Here is a 26,859-nt window from a genome sequence, read left to right as displayed (position 1 = left end):
TTTGCTCTGCTTTGCTCCCCGTCCCCCTGGTCTGCTGGGGAGCAAAGCAGAGCAAAGCCGTGGAGCACGCGGGCAGCGGACAGCCCAGACACGTCTGGGCTGCCCGCGTGTTCCGCCGCTTTGCTTCCTCTCCCTGGTCTGCTGGAGACCAGGGAGAGGGCCCCGTTCGTAACTGCGGATCCGACGTAAGTCCGATCCGCGTAACTCGGGGACTGCCTGTACTCATAAATGATCTGGAAAAAGGGGTGAACAAAGAGGTTGCAAAATTTGCAGACATACAAAAATTACCCAAGATAGATCAAGGGAGCTCTCAAAACCATTTGACTGGGTAAGAAAATAGCAAATGAAATTCCATATCGATAAACACCAAGTAATTGGAAAACATAATCGCAACTACACATATATAATGATGAGTTCAAAATAACCTTTACCACTTAAAAAGAGATACTGAAATCATCTGAGTATAGATCTCTGAAAACATCTGCTTAGTGTTCAGTGGCAGCCAAAAAAATTAGGAATAATTAGGAATAATTAAGAAAGTGATAAATAAGACAGAAAATATCATAATGCCCATATATAAATTCATGGTATGTCTACACCTTGAATTCCTTGTGTTGTTCTGGTTACCTCATCTCAAAAAAAGCTGTATTTGCATTGAAAACGTGCAGAGAAGAGCAATACAAACAATCACAAGTATTAAACAGATTCTGTCCAAGGGAAGATTAAAAAGACTGGGACTGTTTATCTTAGAAAAGAGATAACTAAGGGAGAATATAGTAGGGATCTATAAAATCATGAATGGGATAGAGAAAGTGAATAAGGAAGTGTTATTTATCCTTTCACGTATCACAAGAACCAGGAGTACCAATGAATTGAATAAGCAGGAGGTTTAAAACGAACATAAAGAAGTATGTCTTCACATAAAGCTGAGTCTTATTGAACTTGTTGCCAGCAGAAGTGAAGGTCAAAAGTATAAGCATGCTCAGAAAAAAATTACACAAGTGCATGGCAGATTGATTCATCAATGACTATTAGCCAAGGTTGTCAGAGATGCAACTCTGTCATCTGGATGTTTCTAAGACTCTGGCCGCCAGAAGTGTGGCGTGGACGATAGGAGATGAACCACTTGATAATTGTCCTGTTTGGTTCATCTCTGAAGCTTCAGGCACCAGCCACTGTCTGAGGACAAGATGCTGGGATAGATGAATCATTGGTTTGAACCAATATGGCCATTCTTATGTTCTGATAATGAGGTCTTACATCATCTCAGCTCATAACAGGATTAGAAAGGGGGTACTATATTTTGTCCTAAATAATTATCCTTGTTTTCCCTTCCATATTGGTGTAATCCATTTTGTATGGTTTTAGGCAGGGCTCAACAAACCGCAGTGAGATCTACTCGCCAGCCCCACACATGCGCCAGACCAGCACTGTGCATGCGCGCAGCGCCGGTGAATGGGGCAAACGGAGCGAACGGCTGAAATCTACTCGCCATGGGCGAGTAGAAACAGCAATTTGTTGAGCCCTGGTTTTAGGTAACACTTGAGATTTTTCTTGATGAAAACAATGAGCTTCATTCAATTTCATCAGTATCCACTACAAACTTGCAAGTAGCCCTTACCCTAGGGTTTAGTGAAGAAACCATGTGTATACTTCAGGGAGAGGTATCAGGATGTGAATCTCCCAACCTGGGTCAGTTTGTAGTTGAAGCAGTAGCCTGTACCACAAAATGAAGGAACCACCAAGGCTTGGTAGTTCTATGGACACAGCTCTCATAATAAAGTTAAGTTAATATTACACATCACATTTGGGCAGCCTGTAGTTAGGTCCCCAAGCAGACTCAAGACATTCTATTTGTTACCTTTCTTGTGATGTTTACATGAGAAAATGTAGTTGTCCACTGCTGCAGGGGATTTCCACATGCAGATGAGTGTAATTTTCCAGTATGCTAAATAATATTGAAGCTAATAAGTCGTTTTTTAGGCTTGTTTTATGTGTTTTTTACTATGTACTGTACTGGTGACTGTTCAAGTTATGCTTATACTGTAAGGAAAAGTCATTGCATTCTACTAGATAGTGGGTATTGGTTTGTTATGGGTGTTTTTGTTTTTGAGCAACATTGCTTTACAGAAGCAAAGAGTTAAAACACGGCATTAGGGTTAATTCTTAATCTTATACAGGACCTTTTGTGTGTCAGTGTAGTATTATATTCAAGAGTTCAGCGTACTTTTATTTCTGAAAGAAAGTTACCACTTATTTAAAAGAAATCAAGAGTCACTGTAATCTGAAACATTGCTTTTTTCAGTAATTTATTTAGCTTTTCAGGCTCTATGCCATGAAATTTGAGACTGAGATTACAGAAAACTCAGGTGTGTGACAGGTTGCAGAAGTAACTAATGTAATGTGAATTATATAAAAATGGCGAACATTTTTTTGAAGCATACAGTATTAAAGATGTCAGCTATGATTTTTTTTTGTCGTCATAAATGCTGTAATTGAATGTATGCTCATGACAGGTAAAATATATACTCATTATTGCAGTATAGTGAAATAAAAACTAACCTGCACTATGCCTTGCTCTAGCAGTACCATGGGTCCCTCATTTTCATAAGTATGGAAATATTAACCAGGTCTTAATAAAAATAGATTTAGGGACATGGTCAATTTAAAAATGAAATTTGTATGAATATTTTACCTGTTATAAGAATTGCTGAGGATTGATATGATTGATATACTTGAAAAGGAGTAGAAGAAAATATTTGTGTGTATTTGACAAATACTTAAATTTGTTCACACTTTTTCCTAAAAAGTTGATCAGTTTCCACTTTGGTTTGGTGGACATTTTACATTTTTTTAAAGTAACATGTAGAACAGGGCTCAGAGGCATAGATAATAATACCTGGAAGTACTTTTAAATAATTAAAAGAAAAAAACCTAATTAGTACGCAGGTTGATAGCATGACTTTAAGAATTTATTTTTTAAAAATTCAGTGATTTTTAAAAGTCTGTTAGCTGAGAGAACTTCATTAGCCCAGAGTTGTTTGCCTTCACCTTGTGCCCTTTCAGAATGTAGAGGAGGCTAACTTCAACCTCTGAAAAACCTGTGAGGGGTTGGATCACTGTATTTCCCATGAGACTGTCACCTGATGGACTGATCAGGTGGGCTTAGCGGTGTGCTTGCCACCTATGGTGCCCCGTCACCTTATCCTGCTGAGTCAGAAGCTCTGGTGTTCTCTAGCAAAGGCACACAGTTGGAGTAACAGCCCCCCAACAGAGTAACACCTGGAGCTTGACACAGCATCCTGATACACAGCCCCAATGGGACTAAATACCCTCTATAAAAGTTTTAACACCAAGAACAATCATAAAGTTGGTTCCCTTTAACGATGGTTTGTTCCTTCTCGCCCCATAACGGTTATTTACACTGCGTTTGATAATAAGCAAAAGTGATTTTAATAAAAATTTTAAAAAAGCATGTAAGTGGTTGCAAGTGATGACACAGATCAAAGTAAATTACTAAGTTAAAATAAAACAAAACGTGCCAGCTAATCCTAATATACTAAGTGAAGTTGTTACAAATCATAATTTCTTACTCTAGTTTTTATCTCAGGTACAATAAGGGCAGAGTTGATCTTTTTATTGACTTGGGTCTAGCAACTTTTCTCCCACTAATTAGAATTGTTTTCTTGTGGTGGGGATCAGTCTGTGAATCCAGCTGAAGACAATCATTGTTTGCTTCCCATTCATTAAATGGACTTTCCCCAGGGCAGGAAATCTTTCTTCCATTCTCCCCTCCCCTGCTGTGGAAAAATAGAAACTTAAAGATGGATTCCAACACCATGTGGCATGGTCACATGTCTTTGTAGGACCAACCACAGTTGAGCTTTACAGGAGAAACCAGACTATTTACAGATTATTATATTGAGCACTGGGCCATTAAGTTTTTAAGTACAGGCAGTCCCCGGGTTACGTACAAGATAGGGACTGTAGGTTTGTTCTTAAGTTGAATCTGTATGTAAGTCGGAACTGGCGTCCAGATTCAGCCGTCTGGGCTGTCAGCTGGCCGGGCGCTCCGGGGCTTGGCTCTGCTTTGCGCCCCCCCCCCCCCATCCCCCTGGTCTGCAGACCAGGGGGACGGGGGGGAGGGCAAAGCAGAGCCAAGCCGCGGAGCGCGCGATCAGCTGACAGCCCAGACGCTCTGGGCTGTCAGCTGGCCGGGCGCTCCGCGGCTTGGCTCTGCTTTGCCCCCCCCTCCCCCTGGTCTGCAGACCAGGGGGACGGGGGGGGGGGGCAAAGCAGAGCCAAGCCTCGGAGTGCGTGGGCAGCGGACAGCCCTGTCCGCTACCCACGTGTTCCGCTGCTTTGCTTCCTCTCCCTGGTCTGCTGGAGACCAGGGAGAGGAACCCCGTTCGTAACTGCGGATCCGACATAAGTCGGATCCGCGTAACTCGGGGACTGCCTGTACCACTAATGGTTTTCACTTAAAGATTTAGATCGGTTAATAAAAAGAATTACACTTCATATTTCTAACTTCACGTACATGAAAGATACATGCACACAAATCGAATATACACGTTAAAGGTATTATTAGCTCATGAATATAGGTTACTTGTCCCATTTTGCATAAAGCATATTTGAGTTATGCATATTCAAAAACATATTTCCATAAAAATATGGGGGCCCAGCATCAGACCTCTCTCGTGAGTTCACTGTGTCAATCAGACAAAATCTCCTTAGGGAAAACTTCTATGCTAAATCTAGTGAGTAGGGATCTTGCCACCCTCTCAGCTTCTATATTCGACAGATCAGCTGTCTTAGGGTACCTAGTTGCAAAATCCACCACCACTTAGAAATGCTTGTTCCCTCTCTGAGTGTGGCATGGCACTGGACCCACGATGTCCATGGCTCTGGACCCACCCTTAGGAAAGCCTTCTGTAAGTTAGGTAAGGGATGTGGGGGAACTTTCAGATTTCTTCTTCTCCTGACATACTGCACAAGACCTGCAATAATTTCACATCATTCTATATTCTCGGCCAGTAGAAATTACTCCTTAGCCTATCATAGGTCCTATGTACCCCCAAGTGGCCTGCAAACGGACTACAAGGAGCAATCAGTAGCAATTTCTCCCTTCCCCCAGTGTTTGCTGGTACAACCAACTGCTTATAGGGATTCTTAGGCATCTGTTCACTCCCACAGGAGTCTTCCTATACAGTTCTCACTGATTTGACTCCCATCATTTATCTGCATGGACTTCAGCTTTATCGCCATGCTAGGTGTACTTGTTTTGAATGTTGGAAGGATTAATAGGAACAACTTGGCAGAGCTGTGACTGTGATATAAAGAGAGGTGCATGTGTACCTTGAGGGATCAAGTAGGCTTCATTTCAGCACTGAGTTTTCAGTTGGTTGTGAATACAGGTACGCCAGTTACCTTGCCATGAAGATTATCAGTAGCATAATGGCATACATGACTGTTGTGTCTGGGACTTTGTGAGGGGTAAGTGAAGATGATGTTTCAGAATAAATCCTCAGGGCAAGGAGGAAACTGTGGTAATATATTGCAAATCTGGGGTGGTTTGTGCAAAGTAAACTCAGTGTTTGAGTGTAGACCAAGAGCAGGGAGGTAATTTCCTACACCTGACTTAAACACAGGGTTTGCTTTGGGGAAAAAAGGCTACTAGACTTTATCATACTGTGATCATATGTTCTGTTTCCAAGTATTCTGTAGCATCTATACTGTAAATGTATGTAATTGGTATGCTGGGGCATCATTCAGAAATGGGCAGAGTTAAAGTTGTACTGCAGGGGTGGCATGTATTTTAACTTTGCATTTCCAGGTTTTCAGAGATTTAAGTTTAAGAGGTCTCCGCATCTCTGTCTTAATGAAGTTTTGGTGCATTTCATTTCCTTTACATTTAAAAAAATATATGCTTGCTGCTTTGAGCCCCTCCAACACTTATCAGCTCCACCCTTCTCCGTGGCATTACAGGTCCCTAGTGGTCTTGGAGGAGTTCTAGGTACATAGTAAGGTGGTGGGGCTAGGAGGTTCCATGTATTGGCTGAAACCAGGAAGAGACAGGCAGGTGAAGGAGTCCCTACCTCAAATCAGGACATAACGTATGAGAGAGGGCTGTAGACGTCCATCCCAGCAGAAGATCCAAATCTTGGCTTACACACGGTGAGGAAAAGACTCAGACTTCACTGAGAAGGGCAGGAACCCCCTACATCCTGGCATACAGGTAGAGTGAGAGAAACAGTGTAAGACTCCGTTTGAAAGGAAGGATGTGCGCATCACACATTCTCTGACAGGTGCAAACGGTATAGGTAGAAATCAAAATGGATGAATACAATGAGCACAGTGCGTTACTAGTTGTTGTGACGACAGCCTACTTGGCAAATGTGCATTTCCATCTCTTTGGCTCATCAGTTTTGTCGGCATGAGCCATTCTGGAGATTTTAAAATTCTCGTTTCAATAACTCTCTACATTTTTTTTAGTAGTGGGATGATTGAAGCCGTAATCTGAGTTCCAGGTGTGTACAAACAAAACAAAAAAGGGAACATTGGGTGATTCTGTAAAAATCTGTTTTTAGAGGACATAGTATCTCAGGGGTCTACTTGCTCAAATGATCCTTTATGGAATATTAACTTAGCATACATGCCTATGCCACATGTCCACGTGACTATTTGGATTGTCTTTACTTTTAGACACAATGGGCAAGCCTTAAACAAAAACCATGTTCAACCTTGGCTAATGCAGAGAACCAGCTCTTCTGTTGTTGCAAAAACCATCAATGGTGCTGTGCTCAAAGACCATAATTGTTTATAATATTCCCTTTGTGTCAAAAATTTATATTGACTTTTTGATCACTGTAGGATTCTTCACAGTATCAGAAAGCAAAGTTTTGTTTTATATTGGCCTTTATTCACTCAACATGGTGTTAACTATTGTGGACGTTATTTCTTAGTATTTTGTGTGCATGTGTTTTGCTGACCGCTTGATGGTAGAATATTGTATCCCGAATTAACAAAAACCGATGTGTACGTGTTTAAAAAATTAACTAGTACTTTAGTGAAAATGATGGTTTTGCATGCTGTGAAAATGACTCTACATATTATATTCACTTTAATCAAATTCAGAGTTTTAACTTTACTTTAAAACTTTTTGCCACAGCGTTTTACCAACGAGGATCATTTGGCTGTCCATAAACATAAACATGAGATGACACTGAAATTTGGTCCAGCTCGTAATGACAGTGTCATTGTGGCTGGTTAGTATATACTTTTATTAATAGCTTATCCATATTGCTTATGGAATGTGCACAAATTTTGTGGGTTTTTTTGTACATTATATAACTTCTGTAGACTGGTGAAAGAAAATACCAAAGAATTCCTATATGGCAATCGTTCTCAAATTGTGGCTCAGGACTTAGACTTGCTGAAGTCTGGGGCCAAAGTCTGGCTTCGTTCCTGGGTGATGGAGCTCAGAGCCCAAGGGCTTCATCCCCGGTTGGTGGGGTTCAGGTTACAGGTTAGGGATATGATCTGGTAATCCTTAATGGGTGATGCTTATAGGGTAACAGTTAATCATGACCTGGGAGCAGCCTTTCACTTGTGATCTGCTGTGGGCAGAGGGCTGCTGCAGCCCCATAGGACTGCTGGCTCCCAGCCTGTACAAGGTCGGAAGGGGGTTAACATTTAACTAATTAATTAAATGTTATAGACCCTGTGCCTGCAGCTGAAGCCTTTGGGCTTCGTCTTTGGGCCCACTCCCCGCCTGATGCAGTGGATTTCACTCACCCGTCCACCCCACAGGGCATCTGGCCTTGGATGGACTCGGGCTTCAGTTCCCCCTCCTGAGGTTATGTAGTAATTTTTGTTGTCAGAGTGTGTTTGCATTGTAAGGACATTTGATAACCCATGGTGTATGGTAAAGGTTAGATAATGAATACATGTTGCCATTACATTTCTATTTAAAACATTTCTCTTCATATTTGGTATGTAGACTAAATACATGATTGTCAATATTGCAGTAGTTTAACTTATGTAAGTGTTCATCTAAAAAAAACACTTACTGTCTAACCTTTTATGTCTAACCTCATCTGATACTTAAATGCCTCCCCAAGGTCTTGGTTGACCTTAGAGTTTACATGTATGTTAAAATATTTTGTTTCTAAAAATACTACGTTTTACAGTCTTTAGTAGTCTCAAGAAAATCAATCAATAGTAGAGTAAATATTTTAAAGTAAATAGATTGTTATAAAGAAGACAAATGTTTTAATTTTGTCTGTCAGAACTACTTATTTACAATATCCAAAAATCAAACTTACCTTTGAATCCTTTGCTCTTTTTAAAGATCTAAAACAATAAGGAAATAAGAAACAGGCTGGCCAAAAAAAGGAAGTCTCCCAAAAAGTTCCTCTCTAAATTTATTAAGTAGGAAGGCTCTTGTAGACACAGACAGATTGTGGAGGGACCATTAAATTGTAACTTGCTAATTAACAGGGGTATCTGTGTTAGTCTGTAACTTAAAAAAAATTAAACACATTAAGGTGCATCTACACACCAGGGCTTAGCTCAATTTGCTTAGTTTATTTTGAGTTATGTCAATTGCGTAGCTTATTTCAAAATTGTGAGCATCTACGCAGCTCTTATTTTGAAATAGAGCACTCCTCATACAATGAAGTTTACAGGAGTGGAAGTAAATCTTCCAGCTTGACAGTATTTCAGAATAAAGTTGCTGTGTAGACCATACCCTTAGAGACTAACAAAAATAATATATAGTATCGTGAGCTTTTGTGGGAACAACCCAGTTTTTCAGATAGCTCCTCTTGATCTTCTGTGGGATAGTGCATATAGATATAGTCAAAACATTTCCCAGTAGTAGAGGTTTAATTTAATTGTACAAATACACTATCTTCTCTTTCCATTATTCCAAGTTGCCAATTTATTAGGAGATTCAAATGGAATTCTACAGTTAACAAAAGTGGCAGACTTCTTAAAACTATAAATGCTATCTGCATTGTATGCTGTTTGCAGGGGATGTCTGTCTGGTAATCAGGAGAGCGGCAGTGAAACAGTGGGAGAGTTCATTTTTTGCTTTTCCAAATGTGTTACAGTACTTCCATGATCTTCATCCGCTGTCATACATGAACGTCCCTTGAAATTAGTGGAACCTTTTGTAATGTTATCTCCTCTATTTATAATGCATGCGTACAGTAAAACAGCTTACTTTAACCTGACAGCTCATACATTCTAAGGGAAATAAATGGGAGCTGACATACTATCCAAAATATAAATTTTAAATTAGTACAGAAGTCATCCATACAGTTCTCAGTGAAAGTTCTGTGATTCTAGTTTTACCATGCAAACATCTTTTAAATCTAAGTTTGGAATGCTATCTTCGCTGCACTTTGCATGCAACTTACAAATGACACAGCACATGAATAACAAAAGCAATTGTCTCTATTGTTTACAATAAGAGAAGAAATACAAAACAGGTCCATGATTCCATGAATGCCACTTTCCTTTGGGTTTGAATTGTGGACCCTCACACACAACAGCATTTCTCATTGCTGTTTGAAAATTAAACTTCTTTCTTAAAATGTTCCTGTCTGCTAATCCAGGCACTTGAGTAGTTCCTTCAGCCAACAGATGGAGACACAACCAAGGTTCCCTCTCAGCTGCAAGGCAGCATGGCCCCACAGCTGCCTGATCCTCGCCCAGGGATTCAGGGCTGCCACACACGGAGCTGCCTGGCTGGGAGAGGGGCACTTCTCCCTCAGCTACAGCAGCAGCTCCCTGCTTAGATCAGAGCAGCGAGTCTCTCCCAGCTGGTAGTATGGGGACATGTGGAGCTCATTAAGCAGCTATGGAGACATACTTCTGTACAGTTTAGAAGAATTTTGGACAGAACTCAGACTTTTGATTACCTCTTCATCTCTACCTGTGTCATAAAGGATTTACTAATCTACAAACCTGAGTTGTGTGTCTCCAGCAGGTGGAGCAGCAGTACCACTTCTGGATGACTTGAATGAAAGAGTAAAAGAAGTGTACCTGGGAGGCTTAGGAAATATTTTGGCCACATGCCATATGTCTCTTTCCAGTTTTGTCCCTGGGGTTTGGAATGAGAGAGTCTTCCTAATGGTCCAAACTATAAGTGAATGCCACCTTTCAAAAATTAATAGTTTCATGTAAATACTGTATTTTAATCAATCTTTTTCATGTATATAACCATTCAAGCCTACATTGTAGCCTGCTACTTATCAGAGTGTATATGGACATGGAGAATGATGAGGTGAGAGAGTGCTCCATACAACAGAACACCAAATCTAATAAAAGGTGTCCTAATAGCTATCTCTGTAGACCCATTCACGTGTTTTGTTGGATTTTACGTGTATTAATTTGTACCCGGGCATTGCAAATTGTGCCTCTGTCAAAGTGGAAACAATCGTCCATATTGTAAAGTTTATTTAAAGAGTGTATTATTAAAAATAACTTTAAAAATCTAAGCAAATTGGCTATGTATCCAGTAAATATCTATTTTTAATCATTTACATATTTTTAGATCTAACTACTCTCTCCATGTAGGTGGAAGCAAAACCCGCATGATGAAATAACTGAGAACTAAGTTGTTCAATAAGCTCTTAGTTAAAAACTAATACAGGAATATTTCAAGCTGCCAAAAATATTTTTCAGTGCACTTAGTAAATATATTTAAAGTGGTTTGAATTAAATTGCCAGAAAATTTATATGTCCACTTTAATTGGAAAATCATTTAAAACAAATGAGAGGTTAACCTCAGTAATAGTGGTTTTAGGTAAAATGGGCTGCAAGTATCTCTCATCATAGGGGAAAGCTTGATCTAAAATTTGTTTTAAAATAATATTAAAGAGCTCTTAAACTGTAGCACAAACTTTATTTTAGTTAGGTGGTTGTTTGCTTTAGTGTTAACTTTAGAATAGATAACCAAAATAATTAAAACTTAGGCATTAGTGATATTTTCATATTTTTATTTTGTAAAGAGTAAGAAATTGTTCTTCCTAAATGGAATTTTGGAAAATAATTGCATGTTTAATTTCATTTCAGATCAGACACCAACACCAACTAGATTCTTGAAGAACTGTGAAGAAGTGGGTTTATTTAATGAGCTAGCAAGTCCTTTTGAAAATGAATTCAAAAAGGCTTCAGAAGATGACATTAAAAAAGTATGTTGTTAATGTTGGGCTTAGAAGTTACTGCATACATTGTTGTTGTTTTGGTCTGAAAGCATGTTGTGTACTGAGATCTGTTTGCTTTGAAAAAACAATGGACCCACATTAGGGTTGCCAGGTGCCCAGTATTTGCGCTCTTTGTCCGGTAAAAAAAATCAGAATACCGGACATGTGCAATGTCTGGTGTATTCTGATTTTTCTGGCTGCGCACTGGACGGAAGCCTGGCGTGAGCGGGTGGAGCAGCTGGAAGGTGGGGCCATGATCGGCGCTCTGGGCACTTCAGAAGCCTAGCTAAGGGGGGGGGGGGGGGCTTTTTTGCTTGACCGAAAAATACCGGGTGTCCAGTATTTTTTGGGAGACGATCTGGCAACCCTAACCCACATTTTACTGAAATGTTTGCTTTAAAAAAAATCAGTGTTCTCATTATTTTGTTTTCCAACTTTGAAATGCATCAGTTACCAGCATATAAGCCTGTATATCTTTTGTGGAGAGAATACAAATTTAGGCCCCAATCCTGCAAAGTCTATTACAGCTGCTTCATTTTATACAATATGGCTTTAATTCATTTTACTTTTAATATTTAAAGTCTTGATTCACTGTATCTTAAAGTGAATAGCCACCTTTTTCCATTGACTCCAGTGGATTTTTGATGAGTCCCTAAATGAATAGAATAACCCAATTGTTAGAACAAGAAAATATATATATTGTTAAAGGAGTAACAAGTACACATTAGTTGTTTTGCAGGTATACTGGTTAGACAACAATACACATATTATTTTAACAACAGAATATTAGTGATGAGTTTAAACAGTGGTAATCCAATTCAGCAACTGAAAGTGAAGTATGATTGAGAATAATTTTTTATTATTTTAATTTCAGTTAAAGTGAGGTTTAGATTTCTTTGACAGACAGATCCCATTTGAAACACAAATATTGATCACAGCCAAAACCACCACACTTGTTCTGTACAAATTGAATTTTTGTGTAAACTTGAATTGAATCCATTCCCAATTAACTTTACAGGCAGTCCCCGACTTACGCGGATCCGACTTACGTCGGATCCGCACTTACGAGCGGAGCTTTCTCGCCCCGGAAGTCGGGGCGAGAAAGCCCCGTTCGTAAGCTGCTCCGGTGCCCCTGGTCTGCTGGAGACCGTCTCCAGCAGACCAGGGGCACTGGGCGGGTTCCCGCGCTTCTGAGGCTTTGCCAGAGCAAAGCCTCAGAAGCGCGGGAACCGCTGCTGCTGCCCCTTGAGACCCGGTGCCTGTGGTCTGCTGGGGACGGTCCCCAGCAGACCACAGGCACCCTGACTGAAGCCGCAGCCGCGGGGGGGTCCCGCGCCTCTGAGGCTTTGCCAGAGCAAAGCCTCAGAGGCGCGGGGAACCGCCGCTGCTGCCGCTCCAGTCTGGGTGCCTGTGGTCTGCTGGGGACGGTCCCCAGCAGACCACAGGCACCCTGACTGAAGCCGCAGCCGCGGGGGAGTCCCGCGCCTCTGAGGCTTTGCCAGAGCAAAGCCTCAGAGGCGCGGGGAACCGCCGCTGCTGCCGCTTTGACTGAAGCAGCAGCAGCGGCGGTTCCCCGCGCCTCTGAGGCTTTGCTCTGGCAAAGCCTCAGAGGCGCGGGACCCCCCCGCGGCTGCGGCTTCAGTCAGGGTGCCTGTGGTCTGCTGGGGACCGTCCCCAGCAGACCACAGGCACCCAGACTGGAGCGGCAGCAGCGGCGGTTCCCCGCGCCTCTGAGGCTTTGCTCTGGCAAAGCCTCAGAGGCGCGGGACCCCCCCGCGGCTGCGGCTTCAGTCAGGGTGCCTGTGGTCTGCTGGGGACCGTCCTGTGGTCCAGGGTGCCTGTGGTCTGCTGGGGACTCTTAAGGGCCGATCAAAGGAAAATGGAGTTAAATGGGACTATCCTTTGTGAGGCGTTATTAACTGAATTATCTGGTTTTCAGGGGTTTTAGTTTCTGGCTTTTAACTTCCATGTTCTGGAAGAACATAAGGAGAAGGGGTACTCCTATACAATTTTCTCACTCTCTAATAAAGTTTGGTTGTTCAAAGAACCAGAAAGAAGAGTAGAATAGAAGGTAAAAATCTTTTAGGGAAAGTTGTTTTCCTCTAAGTGTATGTCTAGACTACATGGCCCCGTCGACGGAGCTATGTAGATGAGTTTACTAGACATAGGAAAATGAAGCGGCGATTTAAATAATTGCCGCTTCATTTACATTAAAATGGCCGCCACGCTGTACCGATCAGCTGTTTGGTGGCACAGCGGGGCAGTCTGGACTTCCCTTGTCGACCGCGGTGCATCCAGACTGCCCTGCTGTGCCGCCAAACAGCTGATCGGTACAGCTTGGCGGCCATTTTAATGTAAATGAAGCGGCAATTATTTAAATCGCCGCTTCATTTTCCTATGTCTAGTAAACTCATCTAAATGGCTCTGTTGTCTAGACATACCCTAAGTGTGTGGGCAGATTTGCAAGTTTGCAGTATGAAACTTAATGGCTAAATACTGTGAAGTTTTTTTTTCTTTAACCAGTATCAGTAATACTGGTTAAAAGAAATGTAAGGGGATTTCACATGTAGTTCTCATGCCCTTAACATTTGTTGTGTTATATTTTAATAATGTTAGGCCATTTAAGCAATTACATATATTTTTCCACTGTCTTTTTATAAGCATTTTCATCTTTCAATAATTATTCAAAATATTTGAAAATATCCCTTATAGCTTTCTCAATTTAAGTAAGGGTATGATGCCACACTTACGATACTAATTTGCTTAGCAACAATGAGATTTAATAAACATCACATTGTGATTTCATCATGTGAGTTCAAAATAAAGTAGAAGTTAGGTTGTGATGGACAGTTATTCAGAACAAACAGAGCTAATCTGTAATCACACTAAAGAAGACACATTTTCTTTCTCAAGAATTTTCTATCTTGTGTGTGGTTTTTGAGGATTTTTTAAAAGTTTTGTACTAGATTGAGACTTCCTCCTTAGTTTTCCATATATTTTGAGACTGAAAGTGCTTTCAAAGTTCAAACTTTATTCTTAACAATGTAATTTAAAGCATTTTATATGCTAAAGTAGTATTTGTGATTTTTTTTTTTTTTTTTTTTTTTTTTTTTTTTTTTTTTTTGGCTGCTGTAAGTTATTACAAGCTGTTCATGATTGAATTGAAAATGTAATCTGTTGTAGACAAGGAGCCTAATATAGTGTGACTATGTAACCCACCCACCTACTGGCTGTGTGGTTCATGGTCCTATGTAGTGGCACTTAGACCACTTACAGAGAGAGAGAATAAGTGTGCTCTACTGCCTTAGCTGAACACCAGATGGCTTTTAGCTCAAGCTGTAGAGGCTTATTCACTAAGCTCCAGAGCTCCCAGCTTTGGTTCTGCCTGCCGGCATTACAACTACAGTCACATATATGGTCACATAATTGTCGTCTTTCTCAAGTTGTTAGGATCAGTTTATCAACTGTATACATTCAGAGCAATAGAGGTGAGCAAGCTGTGCAGAAACTCAACGGAACAAAGATAATAGGAGGTGGGGACAGGAAGACCATGAGAGTGGCTTTCTGGAGAATCTGGCTATTTTGTAAAGTAGAATACCTTTAGGCTCCATTCCCAGCTGTGAACTTTCTAAGGTTTTCAGGAAAGGAACACTTCTAGAGAACATACAGGGGAACTACATACCTGAGTTTGGCTGGTCTAAGAACTTGAAAGTAGAGGAACCATGCATCTCCCAAGGAACTGAAGGTTATGCAGAAATGGGAATGATGCAGTTGCTTAATGAGCTGGCTCTGCTTTACATGGCATGTGCTCCTCCAGAACAGAGCCCCTACTCCACAAGGTTGATACCTTCCTAGTCAACTTTGCTTTTACATATTTTAATTTAAGTGACTGACAGGTTTGTTTGAACATTTACTCTCCTAGATGCCTCTAGATCTATCTCCTCTTGCAACACCAATCATAAGAAATAAAACTGAAGAACCTTCAGTTGTGGAGACAACTCATCAGGATAGTCCTTTACCTCATCCAGAGTCCACTACCAGTGATGAAAAGGTCAGGAACATACTTTTCTGGATTAAAAACATTTTATAAAGAACATTCACAGCAATGTATTTAATTTTGTATATTTTTACTGGAACTACTTGTATGACCTAATTGCTGATTGTACAGTGATGGTAGTCATATTGTAAAAGATTCAAAACCTTCACCCTGTTAGTTAAGTTTTGCTTAGAATAAGCATCCTTTGTTCTTCCTATGGTTCTCCAGCAAATTTAGGAAAGGACAGATTTTTCCTGACAATACTATTTGCTTTGGTCCTGTCTACATGAGTTTGGCTGTTTGAGTTTTCCATTCCATCCTGTCTTGAAGCAGTTCCTTGGAAATGCAGCACAGTTAATTATGTCCTTTCATATAACATCTACTCATCTAGTTTCAGGTCTTCGAGCCCTTTTCTTACCTTCCACTTCTCAGCTTTAATATCATGTTTCCTGTGTATTCTTCCAGCTTCAGGTGTATGAAAATAACCATGTAAGTTTGGATTCTCTCAGCTCTTCTGCAATTGGTACTAACTTCACACACTCCAAATTGTACATTTCAAACATGGTCCATCCTTGTATCTTCATCTTAACACTAATTTCCATTGTATTCAACAACCATCCCAAACTCTTCTTCAGGTCTAGCACTCCAAGCCATACAAAAGTGCCATTTAAATACTGTCTTGTAAATCACTCACTTTTCTGCATTTAATCCATGCCTTTCCTGTTCTGTTCCTAAGAGAAACAACTTTTTTTTAATTAAGGGTACCTTTATACATCATAAATATGGCTGTGGATTTGTCTCAGCTTTTTTTTATTTAAAAAAAAAAGATGATGCAGCTTTGGTAAATTTAGTAAAAGTCACAGGTTTAAGGATTGCTCTGTGACATTTGAGAAATGCCTTGACAAATAAAGAGGGCACAGACCATCTTCCTCAGCATCCTCTGTCTGAGCACCACAGTTCTAATCCATACCTACATAATGGGATTGTGGCTATACAAATGAACACATAGTTTACTTTTTTACTTTTGCCAAGGTATCTCATAAATTCACAAAATGTTTTTTTTTCCTTGCTATTAACCTAGTATTTTTACTGCCTTCTCAGGCTTGGTTCTGTTTTTCAGGCCTCCCCCACTCCCACTCCTCAAAAGGGGGAAATGAGTGTGTTTCTTTGCTGGCTATTATACTTCTGGTTTTAAAGGGGCCGAGTGGGAAGGAGGGAGAAGGAATATCCTTCATGATTCAGTGAATCAAGGATAAGAGTATGACCTGAGCCACTAGATCTTGCAGCTAAATGAGCAAAGCAGATGAAGCAGTTATCTTGGGCAAAGAAGACTTATAGGAGGAATTTGCTGCCATCTGGTGTTTGTCAAATACTCAGGATCACAGCTTCCCTTTTGCTGCATTGATGAGCTCTTGGTGGCATCCCCATTCTCCTCCTGCATAGATCCTAAACTTCATAGGAGCAAAGTTGCCCTTTAGGAAATCTACCCTGCAGATTTCTTTCACTGTAGTCCTCCCTTAGTTTCCCACAATGAAATGCTTCATCCCTTTGTTCAAAGGCTGGGAGAACTGATGAGCCATGCAACAAATGCAGGTTGTGTTTGGATCTTAGGGTACGTCTACACTAGCCCCCTAGTTCGAACTAGGGAGGCTAATGAGGGCGACCAAAATTGCAAATGAAGCGCGGGATTTAAATATCATTCCTCATGGAATGAGGCTTAACACCTAATTTGAGTTAACGGGTTTACTTCAAACTCCCGTTTCACTGCCACATGTAGACGCGGGCAGTTATTCTGGGCTAGTCAGTTTCCAAAATGGCGACCGCCTGGGCACATGCTAATGAAGTGCGGGATATTTAAATCTCGTGCTTCATTTGCAATTTCAGTCGCCCTCATTAGCCTCCCTAGTTCGAACTAGGGGGCTAGTGTAGACATACCCTTAGACAATGAGCAAGTTTTAAAGCTGAAGATCTCTTTATTGAAAAAGCTCTGCAGCCAATCCATTCCTATTTAAACAGAAATGCACCTAGCTTGACCACTTTCGAACTCAAAATGCATCATGGAATGAGAAGTAATCTTTAGGGTAGCCAGGTCCCTAACTATTCAGTGCATTATAAATTCAAATCTACAACATAACCTTCATTCAGAAATCAAATGGAAGCCAGTGCAGCCTTAGGGCACTGGTCTAATATGTTCCATAAATGAAATATCATTTAATAAAGTAGGGAGTGGAAAACTGTACTAACTGAAGTTGTTTTCATAGTTTTAAAATCTAGTCCTGAGTATAGCAGCAGTCAAATTTGACAAAGGCATAGATAACTGGAAAGGCCTGCATCCAAAAGGAAAGACAAAAGCCAAATCCAGGTAAAGCCCTTTTCTGCTGCTGTCTGTCTGTACCTCCCAAGAGCAATTGAGGATCTAACATAAGAAACAAAGAGTGGGCATGCTTCCTTGGTTGGTGAGGAGGATAATCTCTTCTTTCACCCCACAAATATCATTATGTGATCTTGATTTGAGTTTTGACTAACTAGTTCTCATCTTAGTTCCATTCTTGTTTGTCTGGAAGTGGACGACAAGAGAGAGATCACGTGAAGATTACCTGTTGTGTTCACTCCCTCTGGGGCATCTGGCATTGGCCACTGTTGACAGACAGGATACTGGGCTAGATGGATCTTTGGTCTGACCCAGTATGGCTGTTCTTATGTTCCCGGTTTGGATAAACTGCTTCACTACTGTGTCTAGAGAATGCATTTATTATGTGTGTTCATTTTATGGAGTATTTATAATATATTTCAATACAATTAAAGCTTATTGAATTTTATTATAGTAAACATTACCATGTAATTTCCAATTTGCTGCTTAGTGTAGTGCTGGCTCGTTAGGTTGTTTGCCATGTACAGCAGGTATAATGTAAAACAGTGGTTTTCAAACTACAGGTTGCAACCCAGGACTGGGTTGTGGAATGTCAGGCACTGCGTCTTGTTGCTATAGCGTGATCAGGTAACCAGTGTGGGTGCTAAAACCGGTTACCTGCCTGTTCTGGGCTGCAACCCAGAAGCAGCCGGCAGCAGGCCCAGCTCCAAGGTGGAGGAGGGGTAGTGGAGGGAAAGAGCTCACAGGGCTCCATGCATTGCCCCTGTGCGGAATGCTAGCTCCGCATTCCCATTGGCTGGAAACCTGCTGCTGGCTGCTTCTGGGACATGGCATTGTCTGCGGAGCCAAGAGAGGAAATAAGCCTGCCTTAATATCCCCGGTGCACCACTGGCTAGGAAATGATCAGGGTAAATGGTCTCTGCCTTGATTTCCCTCCCCCACCAAAAGGTGGAGACCCATCTTACACCCCAAAGCTCTCATCCTCAATTCCACTCTGGAGCCCACACTCTAGTTAAATTATGTTGGGTCATGGGCATCAACAGTTTTCTTCAACTGGGTCATGAGGAAAAAAGTTGGAAAACCACTGATGTAAAGCACCATATACAAGGTTACATGTTAAAGGGAATTTCTTCATTAACTTCTGTGAAGTGCTTAGGGGTCTTCAGATGGAAGGTATGTATAGATGTTCTAAATGCTTATTTAATACGTTTGAAACTCTTGAATCCAGAAACTTTGGGAAACCAGGTATGCCAGATTAAAGATTTTGCTTGACCAGTCAGGGCACTGCGGAGTCTGGGCAGGAGGGGGTGGGGTGCAGCACATACCTGTCACCCTACTTCTGGGGGCACATGGCACTCTGTGCTCCCTGTTGCTGGAGCAGCAGAGAAAAGCCTGAGGGGAAGTGGCTCTTTGTGCTGCCATTCCCCCAGCAGGGTGGTGAGGGGGAGCAGCAGTGTGCAAAGCCACTTCCTCCTTGTACCAGGGGTGTTCCCAGATAAGACACCCAGAGTGTGCAGGTGTAAGTCAGCATTCCCTCTAAGATTTTCCATCCATGAGCGGAGTGAGTTTTGTCTTGTGCACCAGTATTGCGGTCATGTGCACTTGTGCAGATGTGTGGCACCCAAGTTATAAACCTCTCCCTTTTTCCCCTCTGCTGCCATGTCGTCCCCCCTCCCCTCCCCCCCGGCTTCATCTACTCCCCTGGGGTCTGCTTGCCTGCTGCTCCTCTTCTCCCCCCTCTCCTCCCCAAACACTGTCCTGGCTCCTGCCCTTCTCAGTCCTCCTGGGACTTGTCCCACCTCCCCATCCTCTCTGATCCCTACACCTGCCCTTCTTTCCCTCCGCTCCTACCACTCCTGTACCTCCCCTCCCTAGCCCCTCTCCGAACATCTCCCTCTACCCATCTGCTCTGCCTCTCTCCTCTGCCATCTGGTACCCATTCCTCCCCTCCACTCCTCTCTCCATGTCTGCCCTTCTGCCCCACAATCCCCCTGGCGCCTGCACCTTCCCTTTACCCCTGAACCCTCCTGGTACCTCCCCCTTCCCTCACTGCCTCTGTTATCCTTGCCCTCTTTCTTCCTGGTACTCAGCCCTTCACCACTATCTGCCCTAGTTCTCCTCATGCCTCTCTGCGCCCTCACACGTGATTTGCCTTCCTCGTGCTCACCCCTCCTTTCAACCCCTCTTCTCCTGGCATCCACTCCTCCCCTCTCCTCTTCCTTCCTCTTGCCCCCATTGTCCCTCTCTTCCCTCTCCAAGCATCACCCTGTTCCCTCCCCTCTCCCATCCACACTGTCACCTTCCCATTGTCTCCTCTTGGCCCCCGGCATTTGTCTCTCCTCCAGCCTGCCCCTTGGTGCCTTCCCCTTTCTTCTCCTGTTCTGGCCTCTTCCTCTCCCCTCAACACAAACCCCTTCCTCTCCTCACCCCCACCTTCTCCTTAGTTTTCCCCCGTCCCTTCCCTAACTTTCTGCCATCCCGACACCTTTCAGCTGCCCTGTGTGCTGTGGCTAGAACCGGGGCCATGGTGCTATTTGTAGTACTGCCGCCCCAGCCTAGGAGTAGCTGCACCGTGGCCAGGCTCCAGTCCTGGCACATGAGGCAGCACACCCCATGTGCCAGGACTGAAGCCGAGGCCGGGGTGCTGTTTTTAGTACTACAGCCCAGGCTTCAGCTCCGGCAGCCAACGTGCAGGCCTTGTGGTGGCTGCCTAGCCGCTCCTGGGGTGGGAACAGCTGGGGCTGCAGCTGCCTGGCTCTGTTTAGGGGGTGGGCAGGAATGAAATTCTTGGTGTGCATCCACGCAGGCGCACACTTTACAGGAAACCCTAGTGTAAGTGTATTTTCATTGAATCCTAATTGTTAGAAAGTCTCAGGATTGTGACAGTCACATATTCTGTCTGTCAGTTCTATTACTTTCCTGGTTTACAAGCAAGTTGGTCTGTCTTCTGTGCTCTAGTCATTTTTTAGACGCAGTCAAGATGTAGCTAAGGGTATTTCTAAACATCTTGAGAGAGACTCAAAGAATTGTAGAATACTGTGAGTATTTTTCACTAGATAGGGTCCTGGTTAAATAAGATAAATGAGTTTTTTTTTTTTTAAATGTTTTGTTTCTTACTGATTCCAGTGGCTCTTTTGTTTTAGCTGTTATGTAAATCTAAAAGAAATATTCATTTTATATTTCTCTTTGCTGTGTGTCAGGGCATACTGAAAGGGTCTGTTTACCAAGAGCTGATGTATAATATTGTTAGCTTACTATTGATTAATTCATTTTCCTGTGTTTATTGGACTTACAAAAATGTAACCTGACAGCATATTGGTACAGTAAGCTTCATAGCCCAGCAAACTGGTCTTAAAGTTGTCCTAAAATTATGGTGAACAGATGCATTTCCGAAGTTTGTTTATCACAGCCTTAATTATTGAGTCATCTTTTTGGTGAACTTACTCAGTTTTTTAAAACAGCATATTTCATTCTTCTCTATCAGTCTGTAATTTGTATAAATGTTATAATGATTGCTGATTTGTCTCTGTAATAATTCATTGGAAAATCTTTATTGATCATCTGTAATTTCAATGTTTAATTTTCATTTTTTTCCCCACAGGAAGTGCCACTTCAGCAGACTGCACAGCCTACGTCAACAATAGTTCGCCCAGCATCATTGCAGGTTCCTAATGTACTGCTAACGAGTTCTGACTCAAGTGTTATTATACAGCAGGCAATACCTTCACCAACTTCTAGCACGGTCATTACCCAGGCTCCATCCTCCAATAGGCCAATAGTGTAAGTAATATGTGATAGAAAAATATTTTGCTGTTACAGATTTCTAAAAAGATTCTTGTTTACAACGTACTTTTGATCACTTTTTCTACAATTTAAGTGTGGCCTCCAGCTCCATAGTCTCCAACAATACAGTGAATATGCATTATAAGTTGACAGAGTTATGTCAAGCAGGATTACTATTAAATGTACAGAATACATTTAAATGTACAGTGGATATTATTGATAACTTTTCAACTGGCAAATAGTTTAAACAGTATTAAGTATGGACAGGGTTAAACCAAATTAATAATTCTTCAAGCTTTGAAATAAGAAAAGTCACTGCCTTTCAAATCTGCTGTCCTTTTAAAATATTTCATCCTCATTTTTCTTAGACCAGTACCGGGTCCTTTTCCTCTGCTGTTACATCTTCCTAATGGACAAACTATGCCTGTTGCCATTCCTGCCTCAATCACAAATTCTAATGTTCATGTCCCTGCTGCAGTTCCAGTAAGTTTACACATGATCTAGTCTACAATCTTAAAAGTCAAAAACTGGATTTAGAAAAAGATTTTCGGACTTGATTTAAAGTGGTGAGAGACATGTTTTTGGTAGGTATTGCAATGCTTTGTGCTCTGAACACTAGTGAGAGTAGTGTATCTATCATATCTAATATTACTTAATATATTTCTCTTCATTTACTACTAGCAGACTTATCCAGCATTGCCCAGGTCCTTCAGGGCAGGGCCCTGTGGATGTGTGTGGAGAGGGTTTTTTTTGGGGGGGGGGCGGGGTGTGCAGGCAGCTAGGAGTCAGGGGCGTTCTTCCTCCCTCCTTTCCTGTATCTTCCCCCTTCCACCTGGGGCTATTCTCCTGCCAGCCCACTCGGGGCCTGCTCTCTCCCCCCACAGACTCCCCCAGCTGTCAGGGGCCTGTTCTCTCCCTCCTTCCCCTCCTTCTTCCCTGGGAGGGGGGGGGCTGCAATCATGGGCTGGGGTGGGGGGAAAGGATTTGAGGCACAAGGGCTACTTATTAGAGTGCTGGCTGGCAAGATAGTGGAGATCCAGCTCTGGTGGCCACTCCCCTAGCGGTACTGCTGCCCCTAGTGGACACTGCATATAGCTCTCCCCTGTGGGCTCGCTGCCCCCAGTGGACCTTCTCGTATCGAGTCCTTCTAAAAGTAGTTCTTTCCTTTGCAAGTTATGGAAAACTGTCCTTTTCCCGGGGATTCTGATTGGTTGGACTCACTGACTGACACTCAGATGCACTCTAAAATATATATCTCTCGAAGGGTTCTAAAGCTACTGATTACCTAGCTTTAGAACTTAGTATTACAGAATTTGGTAACTGTTTTGGTTCTAGTGGAGAGTTCAGTTTTAAAATTTGAATTATGCTGGTTTACTAAGAGGTTGTTTTTCATTTTTATGACTTTCCTGGTCAGCTTGTTAGACCTGTCACCATGGTGCCTAGTATCCCAGGAATCCCAGGGCCCTCCTCCCCACAGCCAGTGCAGTCAGAGGCTAAATTGGTAAGTTAAAATTTCCTTGATCTTCATGAAGGTTAATCTGAAAAAATGTTACATTGTTAACAGTTAAACCTTACTAAATATGTAGTTGTTTGATACAGTAATTGTTATTGTGCCATTTTCTACAGACTTTGATCTTGCAGAAGATAAGCTCTGTGCTGGAATCTCAGTGCTGGAAAATGAGTTATCAATGTGTTTTGGTTTTATAGTAATTTCAATTTTTTTATGATGGCTAGCATCAGGACTAAAACATTTCTGAATTCAGCAGCACTGGTAAAATGTACTCTGCGGAAGACCATTTTTGTAACTCGCGCTTCTCATGATGAAGGCTAAGAATATATGTGGCTTTAGGAGAGGAAGGAGATACAAGCTTAATGTCACTTCAGCAAGTCTTGCTTGGTGATGGAAGCAAAACTAAAGAACTGCATCCTTGTCAGAGTGTGAGGCTTCTTAGTGAAAAAGACTATAGAATAAAAATCAAGCTTTTCATAACAACACATGTCCTATATTCCTAGCTGCTTATGGTCTCCTCTTCCAGTCATGTTACTGAATAGGGTTTAATGATCGATGTCACTAAAGAGACATTGTTATGATGGACATAAATAGTTGATTTGTTAAGATGACCTGGAACCGAAATCAGGTGGAAGATAACAAAAAAGGTAAAGAAAAAATCACTTACATAAATATACATTAACAGTATCATGATATTTATAGTTTAAATTTTAAGTAATTATTTCAAATAAAAATGTGTTTCTTCTCCAATTTACTAGTTACAGTTTACTAGTTACTAGCTTCACTGCTGTTTTTAATTATTCTTTTTCTTCATTTTTGTTTTTATAAAAAGAAATGGGAAATATATGAAAGAAAAATTAAACAAATGACACCTCTGTGTGCATCCATAGATTAGCTCCACAAACTGAATCTGTCTTGTATATTACGTACATTTAACTTAGAGTTGTGTTGTGTTATCCCTGACATTCATTTATTTATATTTAAAAAAATTAAGAGCAGAATCAGGAGAAATAAGTAGGTAAAATACTATTTTTTAAAATGTGAAGAGGTAGGGGGATATATGAGCAATAACACCCTATTAGGATGTTTTCATAGCAGCAGCAGACATCCCAGTTGCTCCAGCTGGAGGAGCATCTTTGAGACTGCATAGACGGAAAGGATGGTGGACTGCATAGAGATGAATCCTTTTAAAATCCTTTATTAATATGGGGAGAAGGCTGGATAGGCCTCAGTCAATGAACAAACATTTGCTTGTCTCAAAGATTAAGCCTTGCATGTCTAAGTGCACATGGACATAACAGTGAAACTGCAAATGGCTCATTAAATCAGTTATGGTTCCTTTGATCACTCCAAGCCTTACTTGGATAACTGTGGTAATTCTAGAGCTAATTCATGCCAACCTACTCTCCTCTGATCAGACCTAAGTTGGAGTATTGTGTCCAGTTCTGGGCATTTCAAGAAAGATTTGGAGAAGGTCCAGAGAAGAACAACAAGAATGATTAAAGGTCTAGAGAACATGACCTATGAAGGAAGACTGAAAGAACTGGGTTTGTTTAGGTTAGAAAAGAGAAGACTGAGGGGGGACATGATAACAGTTTTCAGGTATCTAAAAGGGTGTCATAAGGAAGAGGGAGAAAACTTGTTCATCTTGGCCGCTGAGAATAGGACAAGAAGCAATGGGCTTAAAATGCAGCAAGGGAGGTTTAGGTTGGACATTAGGAAAAACTTCCTAACTCTCAAGGTGGTTAAACACTGGAATAAGTTGCCTAGGGAGGTTGTAGAATCTCCATCTCTGGAGATGTTTAAGAGCAGGTTAGATAGACATCTGTCAGGGATGGTCTAAATGGTACTAGGTCCAACCATGAGATCAGGGGATTGGATTTGATGACCTCTCAAGGTCCCTTTCAGTTCTAGTGTTCTATGATTCTAACTTTTGTTTTGGCCCCCACTCTAAAGCCTGTTATATTCAGTAGTGAAGGTGGCTTCCAGGAATGCCTTAAGATAGGGCCAAGGATATTTTCCATGTCAAATATTTGTTTGTGATATGTGAGGTTGCTAGACATGTAGAATTGTTTTCCCCAAAATGATACTACTCTGAGTGCACTAGCCAGCATTGAATTCTAAGGAGAACCGCTTGTTACAGTCAGAGCTACAGTCTCACCTCTGCGCCCATTAGTGAGTTAGCCTTTGAAGTGCTGCAAGAGAGGGGAGAACAGTTAAGTACTAAATAGGGATGTTAAAATTAGATTAATCAACTAATCGAACAGTCGATTGTAATTCTGCATCAACTATTCAATTAGTTGATAAGGGTGCCTCCACTTTTGAAATGTGGCAAAAGCCATCAGGGCTCTTGCTACATTTCAAAGGCGGAACTGCCGCAGGGAGCAAGGCCAGTGGGGGACTCATGCAGTCCTCCTGCTGGTCCTGCCTTCAAAATATACAAGAGCCCCAGGAGGCTCCCTGCAGCACTTTTGCTTCTTTACTAGAAACACCAAATTCTGACTTTCATATTTTTGCATGCAAGAAATACAGAAACATGAAACTGCTGCAATACATCCTAAGTTCTAAAAATATCAGAGTAATTAAATTTACTTTTATCTTTTGTGGTGATTTTTGTTAAACCGACAGAGGGGCTTAGAATATTTAATTATATTTGTTTAATACTTCCTCAATAAACAAAGTTAACTAAAACTACCTTTTAAAACTACTATGCTACTGTTGTCAATAAAAATTAATAAGCAGGGTTAGCTACATACTATTGTCTGGTAAACCTATTTCTGGGCCGATTACATATTTCTCTTAGTATTTCATCATGGTTACTAGCTAGCAGACAAAGACAAACTTTTAAATTCATTTGGGTCTTTCTTTATTGATATTGTAAGACAGCTTAGTCATGTGTAGACTTTTCATTGCTGTTGATTTTTCTCATACTTGGAGACTGTAACATAAATACATATTTTACGTATTTGCTAAGAGAGTTGGTTGCCTAGTTTAATAAAACAATTGGCTGGTCTTATGTCAAAACTGTGTACTGAATACATGACATTCAATGTGACAGTAAATAGGCTACTGAACTAGGGATGATGTCTTGACAGTTGGCAAGTGACTTGGAAGACTGTTATTTATTGTTTGCCTTTAGTTATAGGTTAAATTTTTCTTCTGTAATGCAAAACGCTGTGATTTCTAATCTATAATATAGTATATTGCATCTTTTACCATATTATATATAAAACAAATATTAAAAGTCATTCTCAGTTGAGACATTTTATCTGTTCCAGAAATTGAGGATGAAGCAATTGATGTGGTGTTTGAAGTCCTAACCTCTTGTTTGACAGAGCACATGACAACTTGTCCAAAATAAAGCAACCATGTTCATATGTTCCTGCAGGGGTAAATTTGATGTTTTACTCCTGGGCAAAACTAGCATTATCATTTCCTCCAAAGAAACATCCTCTTTCAACTTCAGTATTTCAGAGAGCATAATGAACATTGTAACATTTAAGATACGATAGCAAACTGTCCTGATGTGAGGGAAAGATTAGTGAATGGCCAATAAAGCTGAATCAGGAGCTCTTTAGTAACTCGAAAAACTAAAAGGAATCTTACAGAAAGTGGAAACATGGACAGATTGCCTAGGATGAGTACAAAAGAATAGCACAAGCATAAAGAAACAAAATGAGGCAAGGATACAATATAAGTGGCACCTAGCAAGAGACATAAGGCAATAAAAAGAGGTTCTTTAAAGAAATTAAAAGCAAGAGAAAGACAAAGGAAAGTATAAATTCACTATTTAGCGAGACATCAAGAATTTCTGTAATGTTTCATGTCCACTTTGCTTCCGTTTTACCTAAAAAAGTGAATTGTGACCAGATACTCAACACAATATTTACTACAAGTGGGAAGGATCATAAGCCAGAATAGGGAAAGAACAAATATTTGGGTA

At 41.2% G+C, this 26,859-nt stretch overlaps 1 protein-coding gene across 15 annotated transcripts in view; it reads left to right on the top strand.

Moving 5' to 3' along the window:
- ATF2 (activating transcription factor 2) overlaps nucleotides 1-26,859 on the top strand; it is a 102,160-nt gene that overhangs the window by 16,316 nt on the left and 58,985 nt on the right. For 14 of the 15 annotated variants that reach the window (XR_012905228.1, XR_012905229.1, XM_075933683.1 and 11 more), the window contains 6 exons: nucleotides 7,172-7,268; nucleotides 11,086-11,204; nucleotides 15,139-15,267; nucleotides 21,225-21,403; nucleotides 21,775-21,889; nucleotides 22,821-22,907. Coding sequence is in view for 13 of the 15 variants with exons in the window: in XM_075933683.1 (XP_075789798.1) it covers nucleotides 7,172-7,268; nucleotides 11,086-11,204; nucleotides 15,139-15,267; nucleotides 21,225-21,403; nucleotides 21,775-21,889; nucleotides 22,821-22,907 (726 nt within the window). In the remaining 2 variants the exon portion in view is untranslated. The remainder of the gene's footprint in view (nucleotides 1-7,171; nucleotides 7,269-11,085; nucleotides 11,205-15,138; nucleotides 15,268-21,224; nucleotides 21,404-21,774; nucleotides 21,890-22,820; nucleotides 22,908-26,859) is intronic. The other variant, XM_075933682.1, reaches the window with a different exon arrangement.

The sequence above is a fragment of the Pelodiscus sinensis genome, chromosome 7, assembly GCF_049634645.1.
Source record: "Pelodiscus sinensis isolate JC-2024 chromosome 7, ASM4963464v1, whole genome shotgun sequence".
NCBI classification, from domain to species: Eukaryota; Metazoa; Chordata; order Testudines; family Trionychidae; genus Pelodiscus; species Pelodiscus sinensis.
The sequence above is the reverse complement of the archived record's forward strand: the minus strand, read 5'-3'. Positions and strand labels throughout refer to the sequence as shown.